At 39.3% G+C, this 22,059-nt stretch overlaps 2 protein-coding genes across 4 annotated transcripts in view; both read right to left on the reverse strand.

The window, feature by feature from the left end:
• Window positions 1–3,817: 3,817 nt before the first annotated feature.
• Window positions 3,818–11,032, reverse strand: LOC146486205 (uncharacterized). 2 transcript variants are annotated; one of them, XM_085099201.1, is made up of 5 exons: window positions 10,898–11,032; window positions 10,332–10,396; window positions 7,814–8,118; window positions 6,345–6,468; window positions 3,818–4,675 (listed from the first exon to the last, which is right to left on the reverse strand). In XM_085099201.1, the coding sequence occupies exons 2-5, from the start codon at window positions 10,387–10,389 to the stop codon at window positions 4,341–4,343; spliced, it is 822 nt and encodes a 273-aa protein (XP_084955327.1). In that variant the 5' UTR covers window positions 10,390–10,396; window positions 10,898–11,032; the 3' UTR covers window positions 3,818–4,340. The 2 variants fall into 2 exon arrangements, with proteins under 2 accessions (XP_084955327.1, XP_084955320.1); XM_085099194.1 differs by having other exon boundaries at window positions 4,195–4,675; window positions 10,894–11,020.
• Window positions 11,033–14,458: 3,426 nt separating this feature from the next.
• Window positions 14,459–22,059, reverse strand: part of LOC146486206 (sorting nexin-29-like) — a 30,780-nt gene continuing 23,179 nt past the window's right edge. For both annotated transcript variants that reach the window (XM_085099212.1, XM_085099218.1), the window contains exon 25: window positions 14,459–17,118. In XM_085099212.1, coding sequence (XP_084955338.1) covers window positions 17,040–17,118 — 79 coding nt within the window. In that variant the 3' untranslated portion in view covers window positions 14,459–17,039. The remainder of the gene's footprint in view (window positions 17,119–22,059) is intronic.

A 22,059-nucleotide genomic window follows, 5' to 3' on the forward strand; every position in this document is an offset into this window, starting at 1 on the left:
CTATAATTAGATCTGTAGGTAAACGGGACAGATCTGTTCCGAAATGTTATACAAAGTTTCATCAGAAGAATGAATAAATGTGAAAAAATCAAATAAATTAGTTTCTATTTGCCTAATTTAGCTGCTAAGGTAAAATTACGCTTATTTTGTTGATCTTTCCCGTATTAAGCGACCACCTCCCGTAAGCGATCACTTTGTCGTGCACCAAGGGTGGTCGCTTACGAGAGAGTTAACTGTAATTAAATTTTAACTTTACCAAACCTAGCTATGACTCCCCCCTACAGAAAATACACCACAGAAGCAAATGTTTAAGATATTTTAACCCAACCTATGTTTAAGATATTTTAACCCAACCGTATCGAAAAAGATGGCAACTTGAGTACATTTACCCATAATTCTTAGCGTAGGAAAACCCCAAAAACCCGGTCATGAAAACTGACGTGGAAAAGCAAATTACGTGTAACTATACCAAACTGATTGCAGGGCTGACACTAGGACAATCTTCACGGTGAACTTTGGCACTAGTTGAAATATCAGTCCAAATAAATACTGAAGTCCTTTTTCGTAGTGCCACACCTGCAATCCTTTTGGTTTATTTACTCGTAAAGTGACGTCTGGCACCTGCATTTCTACTACAAGAGATCCGGCAACGTATTCAGAACAGTTTATTTGTGCGTCATGTGGTCCCCTGTATTCGAAAGTTTCAAAATAACGTATATACTATTTGATTGCAGTGATCCTATGTGAAAATATGACTGATTCACTTAGTACCGTATTTCTTGCTGTTTGTTTCAAGTTTCATAAAAACGCACAGAAAAGTTCTAAAAACTTGTTAGCAAAGGGACGACTTTCGCAAAAAGATATGACTTTCTCAGTATGTGCCTAATGGCTGTTAGGTTTTATGATGATGATGATGATGATGATGATGATGATGATGATGAACTAAACTGCAACGTAAAAACGTAACTACCTTAAAGTACTCCTAACCAACAAAACTTTTTTTGGACTCCAGCCGCGCAATTTGGGATCTGGATCGAGAACTAGTTTCTCGTCATGTCAGGAAAGGAGTTTTTGCCGCTCAAGTTGCTTTGTAGGGCCCGAACTCGAGCCAAGGTTCGCTTTGGCATGTTTTTCGGCCTGTTACAATTTCCAGAGTCACACAATGCAATCGCAAAATTAGAATTATTATATGACTATTCAAAAACGGAGACAAAGTTTGATTTGGAAACGTTTCTGGAAGTTTACTGAGAATTCTTTTGGTTCATAACTTGAACGCTTTCCAGAAGACCGTCTTTGTGGTTCCTTGCGAAACGCACAGTTCCTCGACCAACTGACCTGCCTCGTAGCAGCTAATTTTTGCCCACCCCATTAAAACGCATTGACACATTCTCTTTTAAATTCAAATACTCGATTCCCGCCAAGGTCTTTAGATGACTTTAGGAGGGATTAGGCCATTTCCGAGTTGCTGTGAACCTCATTATGAGAGCGAGGCTAAGTGAAAAAGCTTTTCATGAGAAAATTAATTTTGTTTGCATATGAATGAAAACTAATTTTCATAATAAAATATTTGCACTTAGCCTCGCTTTCATAATGAGGTTCACAGCAACTCGGAAATGGCCTATTAGAAGTGAATGAACAGTGGTGAATTTTTTATAACGTTAGAATCGATCATGATGAACACAAGTGACTGACATTTTTTATTTGATGACCAATCAACTTTTCTAAGTATTAATTTATAGTGTTGTCAAAGACCTTTTACGCGTTTAGCACTGCAGCATTCTATGATACATACGTAGTTATTCAAGAACAAATTGAGATAACTGAATAAACCACGTTAATAAAATAAAGAAAATAACCTAAACCTAACCACAAGAAGCAAACACCTAGAAACGAGAACCAAGGGGTCATACCTATAAAACGATTCCCGAGGTCGAAACTGAGCAAACCTTCACCTTCACAAGACGGAATGAGATTTCTTGAAATAAGAGCTATTTTTTTATTTTTTGTATGCATTTGTTTTGTAGATTTGGTCACCAAAACATGCAATATTATAGTCGCACTGACGCTAAGGAGGCAAGATAAATTTCTCACCATACCTCACAAGTACATCAGAAAGATCAGAGAAAACGGCGAGTGGTTAAGACGGCGTTCAGCATTATAAGTGCTGGCTGCAATATACATCTGTTTTCTACCAATGTTGGTAGCCTACCACATGATAACAGCATTTCTTGTGCCCTCATCAAGGTGCTATGGCTTGTTCGCTTATCCATGTTTTACGTGTCCATAATTGGTCAACCCGATCACTTGCTTTGTATTTGTACAAAGTTCAGTATCGCAACGGATGAAAGAAACACTGAAATCATGTTGGAAGAAACGGAAAACAGCGGGCAACAAAGAAACTGACAAACCTGGGAATTAATATAAGAATTTATCAAGGACCTGAGGGCAACCTCGCATTTATCGGGGAGAAGAAGCAGTCACCAAGGACGAACAAAGGCATTCCCGCCTGTGACACATTTCCAAAAGTGTCCGTCTTCGAAAGTTTTCATATAGTTTGGAGCCTGAGCCTCGCAGATGTGGCAAAATTACAGGAGAATGGATTGTTTTTTCAGGTAGATAATGAGGCATATGCGAGTAGTCTGTTATTTTTCGGGGCCAAAGGAGGGAGCTAAACACGCGAGCAAACACGAAAATCATCTCCTCGCGGAGGCCGATCCACCGTAAGGAAAAAAATAGCGGCTGTACATCCCGCAGGGGGTGGGGGGGGGGGGACTCTCATATGAAAGGGGCGGGGATGCTCGTCGGAAAATTGGTTTTTACGGAGATTTTTTGATAGCGGCCAATGAGATTCGCCTATTTAATTGAAATTAAAAATTAATAGTTCAGGCCTTTTAATTGATTTTGCCGTAGGGCTGCCTAGTTATTACGCGGACTATTACCTAAACCCCTAAAGGAGACCAATCTGGGCATGGCCTAAACTTTTTTGACCCCCTAAAAGAGACCATTTTAAAACACGGAGAAATAAAAAATACAGTAACTTTTTGCGTGCAACCCTAAACGAGACCTTCACAGCTAAATATAATGGCGTTTTGCCGATAACACCCTAAGTGAGACCAAAATCCGAAATTTACACCCCTAAGCGAGGCGACGAGTATCTCCGCCCCTTCCATATGCGAGTCCCCCCAACCGGGCTATACATTTTACCACAACACCTTGGGAACCTAACGCAGCCAATAGCGGCACATACAAAATCATATTAATATATTTTTTCCAAAATTCGTCCCTGTACTAGCAACATTGTGTATACTTGGTTTGAAGTTTTAAGAACTTTTATGTGCGTTTTTATGAGCGAGCTTTTAGGGTTTTCCTACTCTAAGAATTATGGGTAAGTGTACCAAGTGTACTTGCTCTATTATGCCTGAGAAAAGCAATAGACTTCTCATAGTCTTACATTCAAAAGCTCATTCATAATTCATAAGCCCATTGGCCTATCAAATGGTTGATAAAACATCACGTGGAGTGGTTTTAAAACGCGATAAAACCTCCTCCTTATTAATATGCAGTGTTTGATGTTTTTTCTCGTATGCTAATTTCGAATGTTCAAAAAAGCATCATGGTTATGAACTCTCTTGACACAGCTTTTCCAGGAATGTTTTTGAAGCCGTTCAAAAAACTCGCAGCACGTGTTTTGTCGGGTCTAAAACCACTCGGCTGCGCCTCGTGGTAATACTGAATCTCGATACAACACTGCTGCTCGTGTTTTAAACATTACGGTAAATATATAGGTTGCATGATAAAGAACGACGCTAAAAATTTTCAGCTTGGAACCTTTATTATTGCACCTTTAATTTCACCGACAAAAATAATATAACCGCTTGGTTTTTAAATTAAAGTTAGCCACTTAACACCTTGTAATGCAGAGTAAATTCTTTTAAATGTACTGGGTATTGATTATGATTATAATTATGATTATGATTATGATTATAGCTATTCGATTAAATAGCGTATTTTATCAATATTTGAAATATATATTCAGGATTCCTCAAGTTCCTTTTATAAATTGATTAGCCGATAGATCAAATCCTTGTGAGTAGGCGAGACGGGGTGGGATAGGTTTACAATTACAAAGACGACTAGGTACATATTATGCTATGAACCTGGGTTTAAGAGGGTGTCAAACGAAATTTAACCAAGGACAGAGTGAGTTACAAAGTTCAGGAACTAGGTGCCAGTATAATATGTAAACTGCTACGTACCCTGTCCGAAAATTAAGCTTACATGCATGCGTTTAAACTTCTCCGTGATGCGGTTTTTTAATCTCAAAATGCGTCATAATTAAGTTATAATTGTCTCTTGTATACAAATGTGCTCCATTTCTTAGTACCGATGCCTTTTCCGCCACAAACGCTACATTTTGTAGATTTGCCATATCTAGAATATTGGTCTTCCTTTCCACTCGCGGTCGTAACACATTTTCCGTTATTATAGATTCCGAACACTTCGATCTGGAATTTCTTGTATTCATCGGCCTTCTGTCGGCATTCCTCATAAATCGCCAAAATGTCCGGCGATTTTGGGTTCACGCCTTTAATACTGTGGTAAACAACCGGCATAGCTTTCTTCGATTTTGGCCCCTTAGATCTCTCCTTGAAACATCCAAGTGATTCCACTGAATCTGAGAGAAAAAAAAATCAAAAACACGTTAACTTTAATTTATCATCATGAAGCAGCTTAGTCGACAGTTCTAGGGAAGACGTCCTCCCTAACTGCTATAGCTAGATGGATTTTAGCACGGCAGTTTCGATTGAGTTCAGTTCAACTTCCAAACTATGTAAACTATAAAAGATGGATCAGAGAATTGACTCTGCAGTGTATGTCTGAAAGTGCTTAAGTGAACCCAGGAATTTCCGACTGAGTTTGAAGGATACAAATGAATGTTGTGCCACTTTAGCAGAGTTGATTATCTGATCCATAATATGTAAATTATTGCCTGCCATGTAGCTGGGCAGTCACCAAACTTCAGCTGGGTATTGAGAACTTTGCTTTGCTTGCTCAAAACTACACAAAATATTTGACAAAAACATCTTTAATCGAACATAAAATAACTCTTCAGGTAAGAGCAGCAATAAGAAAATACCCGAAGTGATTTCTTAGAGGCAAAACAGACAATAGCGATTTTTGCAGTACAAATGAGAATGAGGTAGTTTTAAAAAATAATGACCAATCTTCTTTAAAGTCGTACAATCTATTTCCCAAGTAAAGAATAAAAATGAAAGGAACCGTCAATGAAAATGCTGCAGGTATACGCAGGATCTGTGAAAGATCTAATCAGCCAAAAATATAAGTGGCTCAAATAACTGCAAGGCTGATCTGACTGCGTAGGAAACTTAACACGACAGCGACATGATGGTTGCATTTTTTGATTGATTCTCAGTTTGGTCTCTATCATGTCGCTGTCGTGTTAAGTTTTCTTCGTAGTCAGATCAGCCTTGCAGTTATTTAATCTATTTCCATCCGTGCCAACTGCAGCCGAAGATGATTAATACTAGTTTCGATTAAAGTAATTGCTTACTACAAGGCTGGATCATTATTTTAACATTTCCATTGTGACAAATATACTTTTGGCTATTCAGGGTAAAAATCTGGCTTCAGCCGGATTAGGTCTCAATGCTCCTTTAAATCGTTGTGCTCAATTTGTGACGTCAACTGATTCGTTTTCTGTCTGGCTACAATAAGGAGTTTTAGCAACGCGACGGCGACGGCAACGAGAGCGTCAACTGAAGCAAAAGGTTTTGTAACCAAAAAACCAACTCTGCACTTGCATTACAGTTTCTGATACATTTCTTTGTCGTCACTGCACGACTAGGGCGTGAAATGTCCTGATGGCACGTTTTATGGAGGACGTAAACACACGATGAAGAAGTTTTCTTTCTCTTTCTAAACTTGGGTGAATTCATCTCCAGACAATTTCACTTACATTTGACATCTAAAGCAAGTTGGAATAATTTCGACGACGTTAAAAAAAAAACGCGAATTCATTTTAATAGTCACGTTCTCGCTGCCGTCGCCATCGGCGTTGCTAAATTTCCCTAAGGCAAGCTACTGGATGACAACGCCAACGAAAACGTCACTTAGAAATATATATTCACGTTATCTGATTTATTTTGTGATTATTCCAACTCCTTATCTTGCAGAATGTGAACGAATTATCCAGTAACATCATTAGAAGAAAACGGAGTTCAAACAAAGAAAAAGAAAGCCCAGAGTTGCTGAAGGGTGCCAATAAAGTGTCTTTTACCTTGGTCTTATGAGAAAAAAAGCGTAAAGAAAAGCTTATCACTCACCGGTTTCACCGTAAAGCTCCACTTTAATACAAGGCTTTGCTCCTCCCGCCCAAAAGGGAAGTCGAAATCTAAAGAAACGAGCTGAAATGGCTGGTTGAATCACTGCTTTATTGTTTGCCTCGAACTGTGAAATGGAATGAGATTCAATCCAATAAGTTGTTTACAAACTGGCCCTTTGGTTTTGAAGAGGTAAAACAGGTTCAATAAGCAATATAGAAACTAGTCCGATACACATTGTAAGAACTTGTAACAATGTTTATTGGGGTTTCTCTGTTAACTGAATTCATTTTTTGCGAGCTCTTTTAAACTGTAAGCTATAGGTGTGAAGGACCTAAAAACCAAGGGAAAAGAAGAAGAAGAAGAAGAAGAAGAAGAAGGTGATAATGATGATGATGCTGATAATGGTGTTGTTGATGATGACGATGATGATGATGTTGATGATGATGATGATGATGATGATGATGTTGAAGATGATGATGATGATAATGATGATGATGATGATGATGTTGATGATGATGATGATGATGATGATGATGTTGATGATGATGATGATGATGATGATGATGCTGATGATGATGATGCTGATGCTGATGATGATGATGGTGATGATGATGATGATGATGGTGACGATGATGATGAGGAGGATGATGAGGAAGAAGAAGAAGAAGAAGAAGAAGAAGAAGAAGAAGAAGAAGAAGAAGAAGAAGAAGAAGAAGAAGAAGAAGAAGAAGAAGAAGTCCTTTAAGTTATAGAACATTGAGCCATGGACCATTTTCAGTGTCGATGCAGCTGCATTCATTGTTAAGTTTTAAGATCCCCATAATGTCAAAGGAGGCGTAGCACTTACTTTAGCACCCGTGATAGATGATGGTTAATTTGAAAAAAGGTTTTTGTTGGATTGAATATTGCTCTGATATAAACTGAAGTTTAGCCGCATGAACAACACAGGATAAACAACAAAATCTTCTGCAACAATGTTGAAGAGTTTAGTCGCCTCTTCTTAGAGTTGTGCTGCAGCACTAAGAGTGTTAAATGAAAGCCAAAAAACTGACCGTCTTAATTAAACCTTTGGGAGCATTCAAAACAACTGTGAGAAAACGTGCTCTTCAATTTACTGCACTCTTGAATACTACATGTGTGGGCCAGAGGGAAAATTGGCTGAATGAAAACAATGTTTATTGACGGTTTAATTTAACAGGGCATTGATTTCTTTGATTTTCTATTCCTTTCAAATGGGTCATTTTTCTTGAAATAGCGTACATGACAAAGTATACCCGTTGAACATCATAAGCTTAAGGTATCAAAACTCAAAAGATTCCAACTTCTTTTGCGTAGATTTAAGTCTCGAATTGACTTTCTGTAATTAGTAGATTATTAACCGTGTAGCTCTTATTTATTTCAGGTTCACTCATGTCATTCGTTCAGTACAAGTAACCGGATCTCCAGGAACAATATTGAGTGACACTCACCGCCTTTAAAATTGAATCATAATGCGTTTCATCACCAGATTCCAATGGCTTCCATGTGGAGCCGTCTTTAGAATACTCTCCAGAATAGAACAGTAGATTGTCATTTTCGTCTTTTCCTTCCAACTGACACACTGAGCGTGCGCACTGAAGGTCTATTGTAACGTATTCACTTTCACCGTCAGCTGTGGCTGGGCACCACTGCGGCTTGGTCGTGAAGCGCACATCGGACGCCTTCGAATTCAATGAATTACTTGTGGCAGAAAATCTGGATTCTGGCAGAGCTTTGACGAGGGGCGTTTGGCATTCTAAACACGAGGTGTGGGATAAAATTTAATTTAGAATTTTATGAGGATAAAATGTAGCCTACAGAACTGGTGTAATTTTTTTTGGCGTTTTTCGAATTCAGGCGAGCAGAGGCAAGCGCGGAGCGCGAGTCTCGCGCGACGGGAAGGGCGCCCCTCCTGTCGCGCGACCTCACTCGCCTCGTGCTCGCCCTCGCTCGCCTGAAAAACGTAAAAAATAACGCTTGTTCTGCAGGCTAATAAAAGTCATAAAAAGATGCCCGTGACTTAGACAAAATAAAAACTAAGTAAATGATTTGCTCTCACTCAGCAGACCGCCTTCAATTATTCGTCCTTATCAGGTGAAATGTTCCCTAAACTTAAGCCTTATATGCGATAAAGAATTTATATTAATTCTTCTTAAAAACGATTTTAGTCCAAAATATGCCTCTTATGTTCTTCAGGCCCAATTTGCTCAAAGAGAGGGTAATTTTATCCAGTGGATAAATCACTATTCATCAGATAAAAGGTATTGGTTAGAGTACATTTTATCCACTGTATAGCGACTTATCCACTTGATAACGTTATCCACTCTATAAATAACCAGAACCAGATGGATTGTCGAGCAAATACTCAACTGTTGGCCGCGAGAAAAAGAAGTTGTTTTTACTTTCTTTTTTTCTTATGACAACCGAATTGAAAAATATATATTTGAATAAAAGACAACCATCTTAAGCAGATTTTTAAGCATATTCATGATGGTATCTCTAATTAACGTTTGCTTAAAGAAAAGATTTGAAGTTGTCACCTGATGTCAGTTTCCATGGAAAATGCCGGACATTCAAGCCATTTGTGTTGAGTACTCATTGTGGGTTATGGCTAATTTTATCAAGAAAAACACCAAGACAACCGAAGGAAAACAGTTAACTGCAAAATACTTAAAATGTTGAGATGGTTTTCTGTCCTTTTTAAGATATATTTGTAGGCTTATACAGATTGGTCTGTTCGGATACTTTAATTGAAAATTTAAGCTGTAGAATTGTTTAAGAAATGAAATTTTATTCTCAGAATTTAGTAGCTGTCCTTAGTTTTACTGCTAAATCCGAATTTCTGAGGCGATATTTAAGGCCATACCGAACAGATATCCACCAAAAATCAAGTGAACCGTTTGCTACCCCCTGAAACATGGCTTCTGATGTGAATGTTGAATAATGCTGAAGAAATAAGACTTATTATGATATACAGTCGACTACCGATAACCCGAAAAAGGTTGAGTTTATATCGGGAGTTCGAGTTATTGGGAGTTGACATCAAATGACCGGAAACAAGAAAAAAAAAACTGTGTTTTCTGAGTATTTCTATTCGTACGGTGTACATTTTTAATCAAATTTAAGTGGAAATGGGACAATTTTTCTAAATCAGACTGTAACGTAACATGAAACAAAACAAAACAGAACAGCAGGAGAAGATTAGACAGTCGAACCTGTTTATTACGGACACCAAGGGGACAGGAATAAGTGTTCGCATTATAGAGGTGTCCGTTTTAGAGAAGTTGGCCTTTATATGGATTTCCGTCTCTCAGGGATCAAACATAGTGTAAATATATGATGGATATCCAGGGGAAATCGATTTTTGTTCGAGTTAGCGCGAGGTTCGAGTTAGCGAGGGTTCGAGTTATCGGGAGTCGACTGTACATCTCAATAGTTATAAGCGCCGCTTGAGCCCCATTAACCTTGCTTGAGTACTTGAAGTACTCAAGCAAGGTTAATGGGGCTCAAGCCACTCAGGATGTGAAGGTTTTGGATAGAACTTAACGGGAGTTACAGGCAGTCTATGTCAAGCATGAAAAGAATTTCCGAGAATGAAACGAACATTCGAGTTCTTCTTTGTAATGTCCCTCATTTGAAGATTTCTCTGGAAATCTTTCCGAATAAGACGCATTAACTGAAAAAGAAAAAAAAATCGATATACTTGGGAAACATGCAATTTTTTTTTTAATACTTAATGCTGTAATGAAAAAAAAAGTCATAGCTTTATACCGTCAATAAACTAGGGAAATTTCTACGCGAACTCTGAAATCCTGCTGGCGATGTTCAAAACTGACATGTAAATTTCCAAACTCGGTTCGCAAATTTCAAACATACTGGTCACGCGTGATGTAGATTGTAACACATCTACATGTTAGAGATACACCATTTTTTCATTTAAAATTTTTCATTTGACGGAATTTAACTCACCTAGAGCCAGGGACGACGCTGAGAACGTCACAAAAAGGAAGATGATCTTCAAAAGCATGATATTTCTGCCATAAAGAAAATAAATCAAAGTGAATTTCACCTTTGATCAATTCAAATCTTGGTTGCCTTCAAATGTAGAGTAATGGACGTTACGTGTTTTTGTTGGACCGTTTCTTTTCACTTTTACTTGGGTAATCCTAGAAAAGCCTACATGACATTGCCGGCGAAACCTTCCTGAGCGAATGCGGTACTTTTTACCCCCATGCAGTGATAAACAATTAACAACTGAATGAGCTCCAAAATGGTGATTTTTGGATTTGCACTACTGAAAAGAATTAACTAGTCCGCTATTTATAAATTGTTGGCATTAATCAGAAATAAACTGCCTATATCAGACTGGAAATCTACCATAAACAAATAGCTATCACTGACAATCTACCATCAATGGCTTGAAACCCTACCATTGCCGCCCTTTGATCAAGATCATAAATTAAATGCGATCTAGCCTTGGCCAGTTCTAGTAATATCGAGAAAAAAAACGGAAGAAAATGAACTATAATACTTACCGTTCGGTCAAATAGGGCGCAGCTAGTATTCTGATGGTTAAGTGCTTGCCTTAGTATAAAATGCTCTAGAAATAATAAATTAGTAATGGTATTAGCTTACAGTGTACTTACTACATGTATTACATCTCACTTGTCAATATATATGCTACGCATGATAACTTTCACAAAACGCGATCGTGTAGGCAACGGGTATCTTCAGCTAAACATGCATAGAGAACATGACCATATGACAGATTATGGAAATTCCAAAACCTTTTGACGCATGCAAAATTAAACAAGAACGTTTTAATGAAATACTGAAATGAACAACCATTGGTCCTTATTTTTCAGACCGTGGGTTAAGTCATTTTGAGGTCTTCATGACGTTTACCTATGTAATTTTTCGCCCACTCTAGTATTGCGTTGGCCTCTTTTTTGTAAAAGTGGAAACGTGAGTAAGTACTTCAACGATACGAAAGAGTAAAGCCATGCTGAAGCAGCGAGTGTTATTTTAATTAAAATCCAGGGAGGGTGGGGGGGGGGGGGGTGTACTGTACTTCGTGCAGTGAGCTTTCCACAGACGATGTGCCCAGAAGGGGGTGCCTTTATTACTTTCCTTAGAGATATTTACAATTTTAGTATTTTGAAGGATAAAAGAACTAGAATGTGAATCGAAAGGAAAGCCATTAAATCAAAGTACTGGAAAGGGTAGCAAAAATTTAGCAGACAGAAATCATCACGTTAGATTAGTATGAATCAGTAGTCCTGCTCTACTAGCAACGTGCGAAGGGGATATTTCTTTTTTCTCTTGGCATATCTTGGAAATATAAAAAAATGGGTTATATTTTGGTAAAGGTTGCTATCAATGTAGACGGTTAAGAGTTGGAACCTTCTGGTGGAGGTTCCCTGCATTTCAATTCGAAAGTGGAGAACCTTCCGCTAGGGCTCCTCGCTATATCAGCTTCATGAATTCACATCTTCCTTTGAATTTTGATGATAATTGGTAAGGAGATTGTTTTCGTTTTAGGCATGAATTAGGTTACTTTTCGATTCAGTTAGTACACCAATGGAAAACAGACTTACGTAGTCATGACATGAAATAGTGTGGATGTTTAAGGTCAGTCTTAAAGAACGGTATCAAAAAAGCATTTGGCGAGTTGTGGTGGCACTTTGTCACCCTTTCCGTGGAGAATCTACACCCTTCCCCCCTGACACACACGCAAACCCTTGAGGAAAAAAAATAATTGCTAACTTGTCAATAATTGCTAACGTCAGCGAAGTGTAATTACCTTTGAAAGCTGTTTATACAATAATTAAATGAAAGCACATAATATTCATAGGCTCTGTCAGCGCTCTTCAATTGGCGAAAATAGGAAATTAAATCGGAGAACGTAGCTTGATTTATCGTGCCTTGAAAAATAAAGCAACGAGGCTTACTTGCTACAAATAAACATACCGTATCTTTCTGCTTATTTATTTATTCTAACTTCCCATTTGTGACGATCCGATATTTTTAGCTTAACTTTTTCTTCAACACCGGTCTTGCCAACGTGTAACTGATAAATAAATATTGTTCGGTAAGAAGCGAGCCACAAAACCAGAGAATGTTTTGTGAGATATTTCAAATGTAAAAAAATTTGGGAATACTGTTCGCATTTAAGCTAGGGTCAAGAAAATTGAATTTTCTCAGAACATTGTCTGAATTTACAAACCCACTGAACCATATGGACGATGAATTTTCTAGAAATAACTCCAATTTTCCACAACAATTTAATTTTAATTAAGCACTTCGTGAATTTAATCCAACATGTAAATTGACAAAAAAACAAAACAGGTATTTATAACTTCGAAACAGAACAAAATGGATGGCTGGATAGCAACTGAGGGAGATTAAAGGCAAGCAACAAAAACTTTCAAAGCTTCTTAAAAATTACAAGTAACCGTGAAAAAAAAAATGAAAGAACGCGAGGGGTGATTCACAAAATTAAACCTGATCACGTTGGTATAGTTGGTAATGTAATGTAATGAATTCCACCCTCTTGCTGTTTACCGTTAAGTGCTTCACGTTAGTTTACCCTTCTTACGCAATGAAATTTAGCTCGCACGTGGTTACAAGCAAAAGCGGATACAGGGGTAAAGCCATTAAAAATGCGACCCTTTTTCTTTTCCATTTCTTTTTCTTTCTTTTGTTCCTAGCCAGAGCCTTTTTCTTGTAAATTAGGAAAAGCCCTGGAAACGAGATGCGTTTCCAGAGCCCGCGTCGTCCTTCTCCAAATGGGTGCATCATATATGGTAATTATTATGTCCCCGATTATTATTTTTGGTTAAGGACGGTGCCTCCTAATACCGAAGTATTTTTGTGCGGTTTATAACTATGCGGGAAAAGCAGATCTTAGCAAGGCCTATTGGAATCCAAAAAGAAAATTGGGGGTAACCATGCATTTTTCAGAGATAATTAAGCAGTAATATCTCTAAAAAACGCCAAAATATAAAGCAATGTATGGGATTTTTTCCTAAATTGAAGCTTAATTATCTCTGAAAAATGCATGGTTACCCCCAATTTTCCTTTGAGATACCAAAAGCATTTGCTAAGTTCTGCTTTCTTCGCATAGTTTTAAACCGCGCAAAAATATCCCTGTATTAGTAGGCACCACCCATAGGAAACCCGAGTATCTCGCGATGCGCAGAACGTATGCGCAGTAACAATAGTAGGCACCGTCCTTAATATGTCCCCGAATTCTTTTTAAAATGGGGACATATCGGACATAATGATTTTAAAAAGAATTCGGGGAGATACTTACCAAAAATAAAAATCGGGGACATAATAATTACCATATATGAGGTACCTACCTTTATCCAGAAAGCAACCGCTGGAGAAGGGTAATGTGGGCTCTGGACTGGAAATAGTTTGCAATGGAGACTTAAGGCGGGGAATATTTGCACATGGAAATATTTTTCAACATGTTTCCCCGCAAGAGCCTCCATGGCAAGCTAGACTCAGTTGAATAACGAGAATACGAGTATGGGCTATTTCCTTTTACTTTATTCTCCTCTGATCAAGTGTTATCATCTCGGCGTAGATGACAACGACATAGTCTGCAGAACAGGCGTTATAAATTTTTTTTTTTTGACTTTTTCAGGCGAGCGGAGGCAAGCGTGAGTCACTCTCGACGTACGTCAAAAAAATAACTGCTGGTCTGTAGGCAACAACGACATGACTGACAGAGTTATTTGCCATTGTCATTTCAACCCCATTTTTGACAGAATTACTTGTGTTTAGGCGAAGATTAGAGCTAGCGGAATGCTATTAAAATGAGCAATGCACATCATTAGCGTACAAACCTGGGCGTTTATCGCGGGATTTAGAACTGTTAAGAATCGTTTTTCGGCAACTGAGTGCATATACTTCATAAACTACGGTAATCGAGTGATTCTTTAATTTAATTACGTTTACTTCTCGTGGGTGAATTTTCAGGGCGAGAACAAAGAAATCAAGAAAAGTGATGAAACCAAATGTCAAAAAGTAGGTAGAAGGCAAAGGAGGGAACGGACCACTAAAGTACTGTAAAAACGGAAACAGCATTTCAGAAACAATTTGTTTATTAAATGAATTAAATTGGAAGTTTGCAAAAAACTTCTGTCACTGACATTTTTTTATCAAGATGTAGAACAGTTTTGTTGAACATGAACACGTGTTTGCCTTTGCGAAACTCTGATTCGCTCAAAACTTTTGCAACGTGCTTTAACCAATCAGAATAAACATGCTGTTTTTTCAACCAATCAGGAGAGAAACCAAAACCAATCAACCAATCGCGTTTAGCCGCGCTTGTTAACGGTTATTTATTTTCCTGCGTCTAGTTTGCGCTTTACCAATCCCTCGAATTATACTGACAGTTACGCTGGCTAGCTAGCTCTCTGGAAATTGTGAAATTGGTTCCTTGACAGTCATTACCAGAACATTGTTTCAATCGAGTGTCGTAAAACCAAACGCAAAGCAATCACTATGACAAGTCAGATCGGAAGAAAACACAAAATGAACCAATCACAACTCGAAGCAAATACATGTAACCGGCACAAAGCGCGGGAAAACGCGTGCGAGACAAGTCATGAGTGGTTATGGTTGTTTCTCATTGGCTGAGCAAGTGGAACGAGTTTTTGTTAACCATCACAAAGCGTAGTTAGCAAAACCAAAGAAACGCGAATTACCTTCAACACTTAATTGAAAAACTCTCTATTAGGAACTACTAGTTTGCAACAATTCATAACCACACCAAAAACTGCTCTCTAATATAAACGTCGCAAAACTGTTGCCTCACAACAAGTTCCTTCTTAGAAAATAAATATTTTGGATGATTATGTATAAAAATTCTAGCTTGGCTACGAGGCTTATATAGGCCATTTCCGAGTTGCTCTGAACCTCAATATGAAAGCGATGCTAAGTGCAATGCTTTTATTACGAAAATAATTTTTCATTCATATGCGAACAAAACCAATTTTGATAGCTAAGTGTAATCCTTTGTCTCACGATTGAGTCACATAGATGTGGATTGCGACGTTTCGACTGCTATACTGCTGGTCTTCATCAGGCGATGGTGTCGACTGATTGCGTAACAGTATAAGTAGCACCAATTTTAGTATGAAAAACTTTGTACTTAGCCTCGCTTATATAATGAGGTTCACAGCAACTTGGGAATGGTTTACTTCTGCTGTTCTACTCCACCAAGCCTCGCAGCCAAGTATTAATTTTGGTCCATTCTTACGACATACTTTACGAAAGTGAATTATAGCATTAGGAATACTTATATATTATTTTTAAAACGACTTAACAATTTTAATTCCGAAAATTGAAAGTGCTTAAGGCACCTTCTGTGTGATGCAAGACACTTCGTGAGTTACTCTCCTTAAATTTAATATTTACATTGCCTTCATTTACGCTCGGATTAACCAACGTATTTTAAACTTTAAAACCCTGTGGGTCTTTAGTAATTTTTTTTCATTAAATCGCGAAAATACTTAGTATCAAAAAACCCTGAAACAAGCTTGGACATTAACATTTAAAATAACTTTTATAAAAATCTTGGCTTGTAAAATAAAAATGTTGTCTTGAAAAAGTAATTAAAAGCACTTTTATAAACTAGCCAAACAGCTTGAGGTCATTCCCCTGTTTTGCAGTGCGCAACTCTACTGCGCACAATGGCAAAATAAAAACGTTTACGCTCATTTCTAGCTAACTACTGAGTATCACTCAATCTGACTTGCATCTAACGACAAAATTCTTAATATGCATTTCGCGCGGAAATAAAGGTGTTTTCATAAGACTCGCCCCAGTCCCTTCGCGGAGAAACCAGTTTGGAAGCTCGATTTACCACTGCTTTGTGAAATATCTGCAAAACCAACCCGGTGAACCTATTTTCTCTTTTCAGATTTCTAACCACAATATCGTTTGCCAGCTACCGTGAAAATTTAAGGATAATCCTAGTGTTAGAAATATCAAATTTTGCGCTAAAATCTAGCCAATGGACATTTTGGCCTACCTTCACAGGTAACGAATTAGATTATTTTGTTGAATATCTCAGTAGTACTGGTTAGGAATAGTTTTCAAACATATTTCTCATTGAAAATGATTTATGAACAGGGAAAAAATTCTATGAAATGAGCCGTTGACTGTTCTCTTCAGAAAATAATTCCTGTTTTTGGCAAATGTTCTATTATAGTCAGTTTGTCCAAACATGCAGAAATTACCATATTTCAATTCTTCGTTGCTTAAGAAGAAGCATGGTGACCCCCTCTTTTTATTTCATTTTCGCAGTTTACATATAGTGAACCACACATGGGCAAAGTTTGGAAAAAATCAGAGTGTAGATTCTATTTTAGGGGAATGACCTTAAAACAAGCGTGTCTGTAAAGTGATTTTCACTTACCCGTAAAACAAATTATGAAATAATGTACATACTATTATTTTTCCGTAAATCTCCCTTTCCTTTTGCCTGTCTTCGTGTGATTGGTTGGTGGTTACTATGACAAAAAATTAAATCCCTTTTAGAAGACGTTCAAAAGAGCAGGTAATTAATTTGTTAATTCTTATGAACTGTGTGCAAGAATATGGACTGCAATTTCAACGAGAACTTCTGTCAACCAGTGGTGATCAGCCCTCCAATCTTGTTCACAGACCAGTATAATTTAGTGAACGTTTCCGTCTAGAAGATGACTCCTTCTTCGTCTTTTCCTGAGGGAACGGTTCCCTAAAATAATAAGAGAAAAAGACAACATTATTTGGTTCCAGATTAATTTTGAGATTAAGAGGGTCACATTCGTGTTAGGAGAGAAAATCAATAGCTTACTGTAGTTGCTATAGTTGTGATGCTCTCGTTACTGAATAACGAATTGTACTATTGGATCTTTCAGCACGCGTAAAAACAAACCATATTTAGCCATGCTAAGTATTAAGCCATTCATATTTACTCGAATTGCCATTCATTTGTTCGCTTTTAGAGAATAACTTAATTGTTACTTATTTTGCTCGGCGAGGACGCCTCGATTTAAGGAAGGACGGATGTTACGAGAGATTTCGCGTTTCACTTTAATACGTTTAGCAAGCGCGTTTCAATAGCTTTGCATTTGGAATAGAATACATAATCAGGTGGTTACAATAGCTTTGAGATTTTGAATAGAATATTTAATCAACTTATATCTGGATACAAGAAGTGAACATTCTCGGTTGTATTGACAACCGTAGTGATTTGTGTGTCATCGTTCGATATTTTACTTGTTTTTCGGTTTTGCTGCTTCATTTTTAGCTGTTTATCTTATGTACTTTCGCTTATAATCATTCGTTTTCATTTCAAACCAGCATAGGGTTTTCAAACAAAGAGTTCTTATTTTAATTTATTCTAGTTCAACAGGTGGCTTGTACACGTGTAAGAGTTCATTGTACGTGGCTCATGTACTTTGCTCGATCACGCGAGGTCTTAACCTTTGTGCTATAATCTTACGAGTCAGCAATTCTTTTGATGTATGCTTAGTTTCCGCAGTCAAAGTTCAGTTTCCTTTGTTACGGATATAGTCCGGAAAAGTACTCTCCTTATAAGGAACTCTCAACAATTACACGCACGTGAAAATAATATATTCGTAAGTGACTTTGTCTGTTGTACCCTCGTGCGATTACAACACGCAAGCGTCTTGAACAAAAGAAAGTACTTTAACCTTTTGTAATCAGTAAGTATATAAGCACTAGGCGTACAATTGTAAATCGGTTACATCGCGGTTACATTTAAGATAACGTCCTGTTTACATCGAGGTTAGAAACGCAGTGCTGAATAAACCTATGCTGGATTGAAGAAGATTGTCTATTCTCTGCTGTTCGTCGAGTTCCAGTTGGCTAGATCCCTGTACCTAAGAGTTGTGACGAGCTCTGTCTTGCTAGCGAGCGAGTGCTCTCAAGCTAATTCCCCCCGTTATTGTCAAGTCGCCGTTGAAGTTCAATTTGTCTCTCCTGTGCGCTCCAGCAAGGAAAACTCCGTCGCCACGAGGAAAAACCCGTCGTCACAGTAGGTGGAGAAGAGTGGGGCTAACTGGATCGTCGCGAAGCCGCCGAAGAAGAAACGAAAACGCCAAGTTCCAGTCGAACAGGACAGCAAGCGATGTAACCCCTTGAACGCCGAACAAGATTACAAGCGCCGTTCAAGTACCGTGAGTAATATTTATGCCATTTGTAATCCTATGAAGTCAGTGAAGAAAGTTATACGAAAAACATTGCCTAGATATAATTTAAGAAGTAATATATATCATTCAAGTACGCCTAAGGTTAAAGTGAACAGTTACGTTCAAGTTGATTTATCACAAGAGGAGATCAGTGCCTTGTTCGAAGAGTTACCTTTTCAAGTATCTCCCAGCGACAACGAGTTACCAGAAGACAGCGTGTGTCCCAGTGTATTGAATTATAGAACCGTACCACATCCTCGAAGCTCCACAGCCTTTTCCACGCTTGGTCAAGCAGACGTTACTACACGCGAACCTCTTGATATCAGCCTTGATTCAAGCAGCGAATCCTTGGTCTACCCAAGTGTACGAGAAACCGCAAGTCCAACGAATCCGCCAGATTCGCCCGAATTTGATCCCGCAGATTTACAGTCCTTTGTATACAGAACGCCCCAACAGGCCGGTCCGGCCCGCATCGCATTACAAGTAGAGAACATTTCCGATTCTGACGATTTAGAAGAACCAAGAGAGAGCGAGCAGAATCAACAAAGACCAAGGCCTTCACAGCCCCCTGTTATCAATTCACCCGCAGATTTGGTGAAATTAGTTCACCGCCGAGAATCAAGCGACGGAGATAGCAGTAGTGACTCATCTTCCGAATTTAGCGTCAGTGAAGAAGAAGTTACCAGTTCAAGCAGTGAAACTCCTGAAGACAGCAACGCCTTAAACAACTGCGCATCCAGAATGGCGACGGGAGGAGTATCAGATTTACCAGCGCAGGCAATTCAGCGTTTGTGTGAGCAGTTGAAAGACGCAGTTCACTCCTCAGAGCCCACTCCGGTGAAACCTGCGATTTTCCATGGATATGAAAACGAAAATGTGGATCGTTGGCTTCAACGATTCGCCCTGTATTTGGCAACAAAAAGACTCAGAGATGACAGTCCACAAGCGGCTATTCAGTTAGCTCTCCATTTATCAGGACCCGCAGAATCCTTCTATTACAATTTGCCAAGCGTCATACAAGGCTCTTACACGGATCTACGAGATGCCTTGAAAGAACGATTTGCCCCGGCCCATCGTTCTCTTCGCCTCAGGCAAGCCCTTTCTGTAAGACGACAAGGAGCCACTGAAACAATCGAAAAGTTCCTAGCGGACCTCAACGAAAAGTTTAGCTGTTTGGATCTCCGAGATGAAGACAAGCTCAGCTACCTAGTTCAAGGATTACGGCCGGATATTCAGGCCGAGGTTTTAAAGAAAGAACCAAAAACATATGCTGAAGCGGAAGATGCCGCGCGACTTTTGTATTCGATCCAACAAGCCCTATCACAAAGACGCGAAGAAGACATTACTCGTCTTGTTCAACAAACAGCTTCCCTCAGTTCTCCAAGCGCCAGTTTAATCCCAACAAATACAACCGCGGATAGTAGAAAATTGATCGAACAAAACAATGCCGCTCTCGCCAAAATCGAGGCCCTGTCCGAAAAACTTGGAATTTTTCCTGCAACAAGGACCACAAATATTGCTGCCATAGATGATTACACCTCCGTTGACCAGCGTAACCTGCTTGAAACGGTGGAAAAGATGGAGGACAAGCTGATAAATTTGATTCAGGACTTAGACCGACGCGTAGATGCGAGAATAACCGGATTGGCGAGACGACAACAAGCCACAAGAAGCGATCCAACCAGAGAGAGAACTCGCGATGGTCGTCCAGTGTGTTTTACTTGTGGAAGAGTCGGCCATTTACAAACTAGTTGTCCCGAACGAAGAAATCGTGCTACACAAGTAACACCACAACAACCACAACAGTCGCACAGGCCAAATTCGAATTATAATCAACCAAGGGATAATTATAGAAATTATTCTCAAACCAATCGACGAGAACAGCGTTTGGCAGTCCTTGATGATGACCTGTACGATGAGGAGTTTGTAGGCCACTTAACGCCAAACAACTCTGAACAGATGTATTTCGCTCGGAGATCCACGCCGCTTCACCGTGAAAATAACGTGATTTCTGCAATAAAACCGAGCCGCAGACAAAGGATGGTTCGTTGTCCAACAAATTTGCATGAGAAGGTCGCAACACAGCACGCGGTAATGTCGCCTAGCAACCGGAAACCGCAACCGGCCAAACCTTCAGCAACAGTGGCAAGTGAAAAGTTTCCAGCACCGAACAACAATCAAGCTACCCCTGAGCCAGTAACAGACCCAGGATCCGATGCTTCAAATATCCCTGTGGAATTCAAGCCAGCATTTGACTTATTCCTACGCGCAATAAAACAGTCGCAGCCTACAACGGCAACTGAAGACAAAACGCTGAGCCCACAGATCGTTAATATTCCAAACGCCACTACAGCACAGCCCATTGGTACCGAGGTGGAAGATTGCGTAGACGAGATCTCCTCTGACCTAGATCAAGGTAGTTTAAACGCAGAAGCCTTACAAGTCCAAGATTGCACTCCCAACAAAGAGATGTCACAGCGAGGTGACAGTTTAGCCGAACAGGTGTGGGTCAGCACAGCAACAAGAAGTAGTCCAGGGAAAGTACAGAAAAGATTGCCTCACTCAGATGCAAGCCTCCATTCCAGTGATCTGACCATCAGCGGTGTAATTGCAGGTGAAGCAGTTCAGTTACTCGTGGACACTGGTGCGTGTTTATCAGTAATAGACGAAAAGTTTCTCCAGAAGATTTATGGCTCGTTTTCGCCTAAGATGACAGATGGCATCCTACCGTCTATCCAGACAGTCAATGGAGAGCGTGTTCCAGTATTAGGAAAGATTACCGTACCTATCGAGCTGAATGGACGTGAGTTTGTCTGTGATTTTCACGTCATGCAGAACCTTGCCTATGATGCTATCCTTGGCCGAGATTTTTTACAGCAGAACCGAGCCTTGATTGACCTAGACAACAACAACCTCACCTTTAAAAGATCCAAAGCCGACAAGAAGACTCGAAAGCGCACGTCAAGTTTGCCTGTTCTAGGAACCTTCTTTTCTCCGACAACCTCTGTAGGAAGACAGACCTCCACAAAAGTTGACCTAGAGCTTCGCCCCAAGATGCATAGTCCAAACGGATTCCAGGAAAGCCAAAACGGAAATAAGAGAGTATCTCATTACTCCCTCCTGATATGGGTCTGTTTCGTTTTGTACCTATTAACAGCATCCCCTACAGTTATGCAGGAAAGCGACAAGCCCGCTGTCCAGACGGCCCGAAAATCCTGTGTTTTTCACGATGTCATAAATGAAAACGCTGAACGAGGTAACGCAGGTGTATCAGTCCACACAATTGACCCACTCAACCACAACGAACCTTATAAAGTTACACGAGATAATCTCGATGCCCCGAAATCCTGCAGAGTACCGTTAAAGAATAAACAAACCGCCGTAGACACCTTCAACGATTCCGAATATGCAGTTCCAGACGGTGTTAGAATACAGGAAGAGACTACCCTCAGAGACTTGGTCCATGAACGCCTGATAACCGT

The sequence above is a fragment of the Pavona decussata genome, unplaced genomic scaffold (assembly GCF_977016875.1).
Source record: "Pavona decussata unplaced genomic scaffold, jaPavDecu1.1 SCAFFOLD_21, whole genome shotgun sequence".
Taxonomy (NCBI): domain Eukaryota; kingdom Metazoa; phylum Cnidaria; class Anthozoa; order Scleractinia; family Agariciidae; genus Pavona; species Pavona decussata.

Coding starts and splice junctions, on each gene's coding strand:
- LOC146486205 (XM_085099201.1), bottom strand. CDS start 10,389: ATGCTTTTGAAGATCATCTTCCTTTTTGTGACGTTCTCAGCGTCGTCC. Junction 8,119..10,331: donor AGCGTCGTCCCTGGCTCTAG/GTGAGTTAAATT, acceptor CCTCGTGTTTAG/AATGCCAAACGCCCCTCGTC. Junction 4,676..6,344: donor GGAGCTTTACGGTGAAACCG/GTGAGTGATAAG, acceptor TTTTTCTCTCAG/ATTCAGTGGAATCACTTGGA.